The sequence below is a fragment of the Dioscorea cayenensis genome, chromosome 18, assembly GCF_009730915.1.
Source record: "Dioscorea cayenensis subsp. rotundata cultivar TDr96_F1 chromosome 18, TDr96_F1_v2_PseudoChromosome.rev07_lg8_w22 25.fasta, whole genome shotgun sequence".
Taxonomy (NCBI): domain Eukaryota; kingdom Viridiplantae; phylum Streptophyta; class Magnoliopsida; order Dioscoreales; family Dioscoreaceae; genus Dioscorea; species Dioscorea cayenensis.
In genome coordinates, this window is record NC_052488.1 from 2,479,335 (window position 1) to 2,490,501 (window position 11,167).

The window sequence follows — 11,167 nt, forward strand, 5'->3', positions numbered from 1 at the left end:
AATAGATGTGGAAAGAGAAAGGATTTTATAATTAAAAATAATTTTAAAAAAGGTTAAAAAAAGCAAGAAAAGCTTTTATTTTGTGAATTATTTTAAACGAAGGGTGTCTTTGAAAAAAAACCATTATTTTTTTTATTAAAGGTCCGGTCATCACTTATGTATAATTTGACTTTGATTTGAAAATTTCAAATCCATATGCATGAATGAAGTTTTCATGAGGTTAATAATTTAAAAATAAAAAGAGGGTTGACTTGAAAAAAAACAAATTGGAGGATACCATAAAAATATAAAAAAACTTTAAAAGTTTTATAAAATTACTTAAACCACATAATAAATATATGCCAGTTTGTTGAAGATGAAAGTGAATGGAAAATTACACAAGAAAGTTAAACCAAGTAACACACAATTTACCAGAGAAGTCATCTTCACAAATTAAAAAAGATTCAACATTCTTCATGAAAAGGTTTTCATTATCTATTAGGTATTGTTTATAAGATAAATAAGAAGAAATTGAACATCATTACAGATTGGTATAACATCAAACAAGACCACCACTGATCAGTATTAAGTTCATATGTGCATAATAGTATTTAAGAGCACAGTTTAGAAGCCATAAGTTGTTATTGCATTTGTATCTTAATAAAAATGAATTCATTTGAAAGGGAATATACTTGTGTTGCAACTCATTTCTGGCCTCAACCAGGAAATTGACAATTTCACCTACTTGCAAAGTGGAAAATATGAGTTAACATATACAATTAAGTAAAAGCAATGACAACAAATTTGAAAGAAAAGACAAAAGAGAACATAGACCAAAGAGCCACCTTGCAATCAAGTAGTCATGCCACAAGAAAAATATTATGCTAATATATTTGCGAGTATCTTGGCTTTTCAATCAGAATAACATAGTGTACAAGAAAAACTGATGTTTTGTAAATAAACAAACCATATGATTAAGATAGGATAAATACCTTGAAATGAGAGTAAAACAACAAGATTCTAGCATTTAGTGAAACATAGGATCTACATCACTATCATCATCGTCCTCATCATCAACATTATCAACATCATCAACATCATCATCATCATTGCATCCAAGCTCTTCCTCATCAATATCAATAAGCCCTCTTTGACTCTGTTGGCCAAAGTTTTCCATGGAAGCATCATCAAAATCAATGACATCTGGTGCAACATCATCTCTATGTAGTGATTGTCTTCCAAAATCATCAACATGGATAGTCCGATCATTCTCTTCAAATTCATTCTCTTGATCTATGTTGTCATCCATATCAAACATTTCAGAAACTTCAATTTGTTCAATCTCAGGAATATCATACAAGTGCCTGTGATGAAACTTTTGCACTACTTTCCAATTTTTACCTAACTTGATGTCATCCAAGTAAAAAACTTGCTTTGCTTGAATTGCTAATATGAATGGGTCATTTTCATACCAGCATTTATTAACATTAATGCTTACTAAATTACCTTCTTTATGAATTCTTCTCTTCCTACCATCAACATCATACCAATTACACTTAAACATGACAACCTCACATCCTTTTATATAATCTAATTGAATGATATCTGTCAAAACACCATAAAAATCAATTTCCTTCTCTTCATGCATTCCTTCAACCATAACACCACTATTTTGACTTCTCAAATGAAAATCACGTTCTTTTGTGTGAAATCTGACCCCATTAACAATGCATCCTGTGTACTTTCTAACGCGTCTATCTGGACCACAAGCTAAAGAAAATAATCCATCCGACACTTCTTGCAAGCCTTGATTTCGCAATGACGTAACCTATAATTAAAAATAAAAAGGAAAAATTTCAATAAAATTACTAATCAATTTATATCATCATTGATTTCAAAACTATACTTACAAATTTTTTAAACCACAATGGAAATTTCTTTTTATGCCTTTCTTCAACAAATAATGTACTTTGCAACTCAAGCTCCATTTTGTGTTTCCTAGAATAAAAAGTCAAAAAAATTTAAGCAATTTCTATGTGAAATGAATAATGTAAATATGTACAAGAAAGACTTACTCAAAAAATGGTTCGACAAGTTCACAATTGTTTAATATATACCACTGAATCATCTCAAACTCTTGATCTGATAAGACCTCATATTTTGATCCACCAAAGGGCGGACACTTCTTGAAAAAATTAATAATCCTTGGCTAACTGTTTCTTTCTCTCGATCAAAGTTTCTCTCTTCCCGGTTAAATTTAGTCTCAATCCCAGTAAGATACATAGAACAGAACATTAAGCATTCATTAGAAATGTATGTCTCTGCAATACAACCTTCTGGGCGAGCTTTATTTCGCACATATGCCTTAAGTTTGGCCAAGAACCTAGCAATTAGCAAAATAATTTAATTAGCTCTTCAAATACCTTGGTCACAAAATTTAAAATTTAATTTAGCAAATAAAGTATAACCTCTCTATGGGATACATCCATCTATAATGCACAGGTCCTCCAAGCATAGCCTCACGTGGCAAGTGTATCGCCAAGTGCACCATCACATCAAAAAAAGCTGGTGGAAAGATTTTCTCAAGCTTACACAAAATAATGACAATATCATCTTGTAAACCCTTCACATCCTCTTTCTTTAATGTCTTACAACATAATTGCTTGAAGAAATTGGCTAACTTATTCAATGCTTGAAAGATATCTTTTGGAACATACTTTTGAATAGCAACTAGAAGTAGCCTTTGTAAAATAATATGGCAATCATGGCTCTTCAATCTTGAGATCTAACTATCATTAGAATTTACACATCTTGAGATATTCGATGCAAACCCATCTGAAAACTTCACTGCTTTTCAAAAATCACAAAACTCCATTCTTTCATCTTTTGATAAGGTGTAGCATGCCTAAGGCATCAAGTAAGAACAGTCTGGCAACCTTTTCAAGTGCAATTCTTTCTTTATGTTCAAATCTTCTAAATCTAATCTTGCAGTTATTGTATCCTTCGTCTTCCCTTCAATATTTAATATTGTGCCTAAAATATTATCACAAATGTTTCTCTCAATATGCATAACATCAAAATTGTGTCGTAACTTTAACGTATCCCAATAAGGCAACTCAAAGAATATGCTCTTTTTAGTCCAATTCAACTCGGTGAGGGGTTCGTTTTTCTCTTTTTTTATTATTTGGATGTTTTCCAAAATTGATGTCTTTCACAATCTCTAATTGTTGTACCAAATCAATCCTAGATAACTCCTTAGGTCTTGGCCTATTTTTCGAGTTTACCATCAAACAATTTGCTTCTTCTCCAAGCATGATCTTGAGGCAAAAAGCAGCGATGATACATGTAACAAATCTTGTTCCTTAACTTTCGATGAGGGAGTTTCGTTATTGCAAATAGGACATGCCAAATACCCTTTTGTACTCCACCAGATAAATCCCCATAAGCTGGGAAGTCATTTATAGTCCACAAAATTGCAGCATGCATCTGAAAATATTCATTCTTGTAAGCATCATAAGTCCACCGCTGAGTTTCCCATAAATCTTTCAACTCATCTATCAATGGTCTCATATAAATATCAATATCTTTTTCCGGGAGAGTTTTTTTCGAGGAATAAGCAATGACATCATTATAAATGGATCTTTCATACATTTCCAAGGAGGAAGGTTATATGGCATAATCATAATAGGCCACATGCTATAGACAGAACTCATCATTCCAAAAGGGTTAAAACCATCGAGTTGCTAGTCCAAGCCCTAATATTACGTGGATCATTAGCAAACCATTCATTCTCATTATCAAATGCTTTCCACGCATCTCCATCTGCTGGATGCCACAGAGTATCATCATCAATGCGTTTTTCTTCATGCCACCACATATCTTGATTTGTTTTCTTAGACATAAACAGTCTTTGGAGTCTGGGTTTTATAGGAAAATATCGCAAAACTTTCCAGGGAATTTTCTTGTCATTATATTTCCATCTTGATGTACCACACACTGGACAACTTTGTCTATCTTTGAACTCATGCCAAAATAAAGCACAATCATATTTACATGCATGAATCGGCACATAATTAAGTCCCAAGTCTCTCAAAATTTTTTTGTTGCCTCATAATAAGATCGCGGGAATTGTACTAGTGGGGAAAGCCTCCCTTAACAAGGCTAATATCATATTTATTGCCTTATTGCTCATTTGGCTATACACTTTTGCGTGCAACAATTTCACAATAAAAGATAATGTAGACATATTTGTGTATTGTGGAAGTAATCGACATTGTGCTTTATCCAACAATCTACTAAATTTTTTTGTTCCTTCCTCACTTGGAATAGAATTCAAATTAACACCATGCTCTATTTCATCTTCACCCACTCTAGGAAATATATCTTCCAATACATCATACATTCCATCATCAACTAAGCTTTCATTATCATAATCAAAGTTAGTAGTATTCCCACTTTGTTGATTCCCCAAATTAAGAGTTGAAAAATTAGATTGCTCCCCATGATAAATCCACTGGATGTAGCTCCTTGATATACCTTTCAAAAGCAAATGATCTTCTACTTTATCTTGGGATATAGTAAAGATATTTAAGCATTCTTGACATGGACATCGGATTTTAGAATTGTCTCCCATATTTTCACGTACAAATTTCATAAAAGTTGACACTCCTAAAACATACTTATCAGAATATTTACTTTCCATTATCCAACTTTTATCCATCAGCTAATACCTAAAAAAAAAACCATCATTTAGAATGAAATACAATTGATTGTTAATAAAAAAATTATGCAACTAAATTAACCTTTTAACATTATAAAATATATTAATTTTTCACCTAAATTGTGTCAAACTTATTTTATGTAAATAAAAGATTGCCGGCTAAGATATTTTTGATAATTAATATACATGAATATTTAATTTCAATTATTATATTTTTAACAAGAAAGGTTATCTAGATATACGCTTTTATGTTTACTCTCAAATTTATATTGAATAATCATCAAAACTCAAATATAAATAACAATATCACACGAACAAATCAAATTAAATGACTTTTGCCGAGCTCATCCAATACTCATAAATTCATAAATAAATTAAAAAAAATATTAAAGAAGAAGAGTCAAAATGGAGCACTAATTGATTATTAAAGCTCTCATGCCTGCCATGCAATTCCATGCACACTAACCAATGTTCACACTTGCCAATCTTGCCATCTTTTTAACTACTGCTAATCTGAATTCTAATTGGGCTTACAACCTCTTAATTATGTTTTGATTTATAACCAACCATGTTCTCTAATACTTAACAAATCCATCACAATCCTTTTTTTAAAAAGTAACTCTGTATAGATTAATATCCTAATTCATATTAAATGGTTAAATTTTGAATTAATGGCAATAACTTATAAAATTATAGTGTTTTTAAAATATATTTTGATAGATTTATGATGTTAATTTTCTTATGTTACATTATTGAAAGGTGATAGTGGACCTAGTGGTCAGCATTGGAAACAAAATGATCATGAATATAAGTGAATATAATAAGAACCTAAGAGAGTAATAATAAATCATCGTTTGTATATAAACCCTTTTTTCTTTTCATAATTAAAGTGTGGTACTAGGTAATCAAATATCTATTCTTACAAATATCGAACAAATCAAATTCAATGACTTTGAATCCACTTTATGCATTTCTTTCATGGCATTATCATAAATTCTCAACTGCCAAAAGATGTTCATGCAGAATTCTTTAGAAACTTGTTCGAAATTAATGCAAGTTTCTAAATTAATGGGCATATGAACTAAATATTAAGTAACAAGACAAGATGCTAATCAAACAATGTATATCCTAAATGAATAAATGCTTCATCAGGTAAATCCAATAGAATTTACATCACTACTACAAGGAAATTTCAATATAATACAATAGACAAACTTTTTATTAATGAAGAGAAACATAGTTAAATAAGACTTTAAAGAACACTTCCCCTCTCAGCCCACCACCAAAATAATAATAATAATAATAATAATAATAATAATAATAATAACATAAACCAAGTGAAAATACCATCAGAAATAGGCTATCAACTAGTAATAGCAAATATAACACAAAAAACAATAAAAATATTACCTAATTGGGAGGATAACGATTAAATTGCCACAAGAAGAGTGTGGGCTGGAGCCGAGGAGAAGAGCGAGAGATGATAAAATAAAAAAATCACAATTAGGCGAGATAGCAATAGGTGAGAGTGTCGGAGAGGGAGGCGGTGGAGGAAGATCTGAAGCAGGTTGCGAGTGGAACACCACAGTGAGGTGGGTTTCTATTTAATGAAGGGTGAGAGTTTGGAGCAAAAGAACTACTAGGGCTAGGAGTGGGTTGATTTGTTTATTTTGTTCTTTTTATTTGGGTTTAAGAAAGTGTTGCCAGGAGAGGGATATGGGTTAGAAGAGGAATAGGAGTTTAAGATAATCTTAGAAGAGAGATAGATGATGATAATGCATTATTAATGATAATCTTTAATAATAATAATAATAATAATAATAATACTGTATCAGCTATGTCAAAGGAGATATGCTTTCTTTATTATTAAAATATTAATTCTTTAATAATTTTTTAAAAAGATTATTTGGTGTAATTCGATTAAGATTAGGATAGGAGGAAAAGGTGTAAGATACTAATATTGGTGGGGACCGCTCACCTGATGGAGATGTGGCATATTTATTTATAAAATTAATTTTAATTTAGTTAATTGATTAATATATTCATTTATTTTTTTTCTTGGTTGTTAGAGTGGGAGTAGTGTGGCTAGGAACAGAAGCATGGAGCGAATTATTCATGAATCCCTAAAGCAATGATCATTAATTGGATTGGACGGTAATGGCTTTATGAGAGTGCTAACTAGACTTAACTTTGGTTTAGTTGAACCATCTAACCCGAATTATTATTAGTTAAATAAACTCAAAACTCTTTCTAAAATTTGGATCCAAATTAAAACTTTGAATTGAAAATTTAAAGTTGTGATTAAAGTTTTTAGGAGATAGAAACCAAACTTGAATTGAATAGTAAACGGGAACAATTAATTTTGGTTCTATTTTTATTTTTTAAATAAAAATTATATAATATATAATATACTATAGCGTTTTTTACAAAAAAAAATTATGGCTTTGAAATAATATCGCAACTATTTAATAATATTTTAATCTTTAATTAGTTTTAGTTTTACACGGAAAGGTGATATTTATTTATTTTATTATTTATAAAATATAAATCACCCTCCATACTATTATTTTTTCAAAATAAAATAAATTAACTTATAATTAAATACATATATATATTTATTTATTAATAAAAATTTGAAATTAAGTTGGTTCAATTTAATTTTAAAAAAAATTATTTTTGAGATAAAAAAGTAACGGATCCAATTAGCAACCATGTCATATATAAATATAGGCAATTTTTTTACAAATAAATAATAATTATATTCCTATTTGGATAAAGAGAGTAAATAAATAATAATTCCATTATTTCATTATTCTTCATACAATCGATTACTTATTAATATATTTCATTTTTTCATTCAAAAGATTTTTCAATTTTAAATTTAAAATTTTTAAGTCGCTCATAAAATTTTTAAATTTTAAATTAAAGATTTTTAAAATATCTATAACATTTTAAAATTATCCATAAAATTTTTAAATTTTTAATTAAAGAATTTTAAACTGTTCATAAAATTTGTAAATTTTAGATTAAAGGTTTTTAAACTATCTATAACATTTTTAAACTATTCATAACTAAGATTTTTAGTAGATTTGTTAATACATTTCATATTTATTTATGTATATAAAATAATAATAAATGTTGGTAGAAGGACCCCTCTCTCTTTACTTCTCTCTATAATATATTTATATATATTCCAAAAATAATAATTTTTTATAAATAAATACCGATAGTTTTAATTTAGATTCAAAGGAAAAATTTATTATATTGATATTTTGCTAATCTATTTATATAGCATTAAAAAAATACTTTTTTAAAAAATTACTATTTATATTTAATAAATTGTTAAATATAATTATTAAAAATAAATAAATAATATATTTGTTAAAATTATACTTCAAAATAAATATTTTTTTTTAAAAAAAATATAATATATGAATAATAATAAATTATTATATTAAATTTAATAATATAATTAAATAATAGATTTTTTTAATGGAGATAGTAACCCCGGGGTTAGTGAACCCTCCCACTATATTTTATTTTATTCTTTTTATTTAAATTATTATATTAAAATTAATAAAATAACTAATTCACATTTTTAAACATATCAAATTTAGGTTTATTCATGTAAATCTCCATGTGATGTACAAATATAATTATATGAATTTTTTAAAAAACTTTTAATGAAATTTTTTTATATTCTCTAAAAATTAAGATAAAATTAAGATTAGATAAAATAAGCTAGTTATCAACTTTAAAAATATATTATTTTTAAAAAAAATTAATCTTATTATATATTATGAGATAAAATAATAAATAAACAATACTTCTATTCCTATTTTAGATAAAGAGTAAATTAGATCTTACCATTGCAACGTGCTTATTGTTTTGGATAATATAGGAATGTGTAGCGTCAATAATTGTGGTTTTAGTGAACGTGGGTTGTTAAGTACAATATTTATTGTGATTTGATATATGTTATATATTAAAAAAAATTGAATCAAGTACTGATGGTAAGTTCTACACTAATCAAGATTTTCAACAAAATCTATTAATACAATGTAGAGAGATTTATGTATGAGTGGTAAATTGGTAATATATGAACTAAACATTCAAATTTGTTTAATATAGATATATCCAAATCGAATAATTTTTTTAAAAATTTAATATGAAAATAAAAATTGAAATTATTTTAATTTAGTTATATTCGAATAAATTTTTTAAAATTAAATATGAATCTAAAATTTGAAATTAATTTATATATATTTATATTGATGATATATTTTGTAGATTAAACCCCTAATTTATTTATATCTTTTTATTAAACCCTAATTTATATTTTTATATAGTTAACTTTCACCAATATTAAGATTGAAGCCTTACAAATATTACTGAAGAATCTTGTCAGGCATGTCTCTCTTGACTATTATTCGTTCATAAATTTTTTGGATATTGCAATAGTGTATGCATTGAAATTATATGAGCATTCAAGTTTTATTTTATTTATTTATTTTGTAGTTGTAATGGATCCATATATTGTAACGAAAGAAGCTGAAGATTTTTTGAAGATGTTTCAATGGAGTTGTCTCCACCCACTAGAAAGTGTTATAGATGAGGTAGTATATGACTCCATGGAAAGTGCTGCCATAATGCATCAATTAGATTTAAAGCAATGGTGCTTGATGAAAAGGAAGTTCGAGTTTGAACAAAAGAAGAAGAAAAGAATTAATTTCTATCATTGATTTGAACAAGTTCGCTGAGGATGACTATGAAGATGACAATGTAGAAGAAAAAGAGTGATAAGGGTATGTTAAAGATTTATCTCGATAACTTCTATTGAATGTTTTGTATGTTGGGTCTTTGGTAATTATCATAATATTTTAGTTGTGAACTATGTAATGATTGGCTCATTTGATTTTTAGAGATGATCTTTTTATTTAGTTTTTCCTTTCTATATCTTTTTAACATCTTATTTTAGTTAAATTCTCTTTTGTTCTTTCTCCTTATTTTTTTCTATTATTGATTCTATATTCACAAATCATCTCATAATTTCAAATAAATAAAAATATTAAGCTTAATTAATTAATTAAAACATATGAATATAACCGTCCAAAACCAATATTTTTTGTTATTATAAACTAAGTCACCATATATTTTTTATTTTTAAAAATTGTTAAATTTCTTAAAAAATTTTGATAAATAATTAAAATAAATTTTATTTTACTTAGGGCCATACCCAAATATAAACGGCTTCACAATTGGGATAATCATTTACTTTAGGTAATTTAATAAATAATTATTATAATTTGCGCATAATCATTTAATGTAATTTTTAAAATTGAATTATAGATAATTACTATAGATAATTTTATTTCTTATATTATATTATATTATATTATATTATATTATATTATATTATATTATATTATATTATGTCATATAATTAAACAAAAACGATTCTATCCTCTTATTTAAACCTAATTTATGGTAATTATAAAAATTAATATTGTCAAATTTACTAATGATTTAGAGATTATTATATATTTTTAAATTTTAATTTATCTAATTGCTTTATGCCTATCATATTACTCAAATATTTCTATAAAAACAAATCTAGAAGAAAAAATTCTATTATTCACACTAGTTATTTAAGAGTATTGGGTGTATACACATCGGAGGATTTTGCACTTGTTGAATTTCTAAGGTAATTTTAATTTATTGCATATATTTTTATATATTCATGTAATTCATCTTTGATATTTATTTAATAGTTGATTAAATATCAAGTAATAAAAATTGTTTATGTTAATTTGATATTTACCAAAATTGTTTTCGACATATGTTATTGTTTAGTATTATGTATTTTATTTAGGAATTGTTTAATATTATATATATTAATTATGAGCGGAGGGACCAAAAGTTTGGTTGAATCATGCAAATGCTTAGCTAATTTGTTTTAAAATAAGAAGACTGTGAATGAGCTTTATTAATAACAAGCATGTGCATCTTGTGTATTATTTATCACTCAAACATTATATTTATATAGATATATTTGTAAGAATAGATATTTGATTACTTAGTACCACACTTTAATTATGAAAAGAAAAAAGGGTTTATATCCAAATGATGATTTATTATTACTCTCTTAGGTTCTTATTATATTGACTTATATTCATGATCATTGTGCTTCCAATGCTAACCACTAGGTCCACTACCACCTTTCAATAATGTAACATAAGAAAATTAACGTCATAAATATATCAAAATATGTCTTTAAAATTTTATAATTTTATAAGTTATTGCCATTAATTCAAAAATTAACCATTTAATATGAATTAGGATATTAATCTATACAAAGTTACTTATAAAAAAGGATTGTGATGGATTTGTTAAGTATTAGAGAACATGGTTGGTTATAAATCAAACATAATTAAGAGGTTGTAAGCCTAATTAGAATTGAGATTAGCA

General features: G+C 26.6%; 1 protein-coding gene across 1 annotated transcript; it reads right to left on the reverse strand.

The window, feature by feature from the left end:
* Positions 1-916: 916 nt before the first annotated feature.
* Positions 917-2,644, reverse strand: LOC120282631. Its single transcript, XM_039289465.1, has 4 exons — positions 2,448-2,644; positions 2,055-2,362; positions 1,890-1,977; positions 917-1,807 (listed from the first exon to the last, which is right to left on the reverse strand). Exons 2-4 carry the CDS (start codon positions 2,105-2,107, stop codon positions 1,007-1,009), a joined length of 942 nt encoding a protein of 313 aa, XP_039145399.1. The 5' UTR covers positions 2,108-2,362; positions 2,448-2,644; the 3' UTR covers positions 917-1,006.
* Positions 2,645-11,167: the final 8,523 nt, after the last annotated feature.

Bases quoted from the DNA above. Each gene is read 5' to 3' on its own strand.
- LOC120282631 (XM_039289465.1), bottom strand. From the start codon at position 2,107: ATGATTCAGTGGTATATATTAAACAATTGTGAACTTGTCGAACCATTT. The intron at 1,978-2,054 runs GTAAGTCTTTCT...TTTTTATTCTAG, and splicing joins CTTGTCGAACCATTTTTTGA to GAAACACAAAATGGAGCTTG. The intron at 1,808-1,889 runs GTAAGTATAGTT...TTTTAATTATAG, and splicing joins CATTGTGGTTTAAAAAATTT to GTTACGTCATTGCGAAATCA.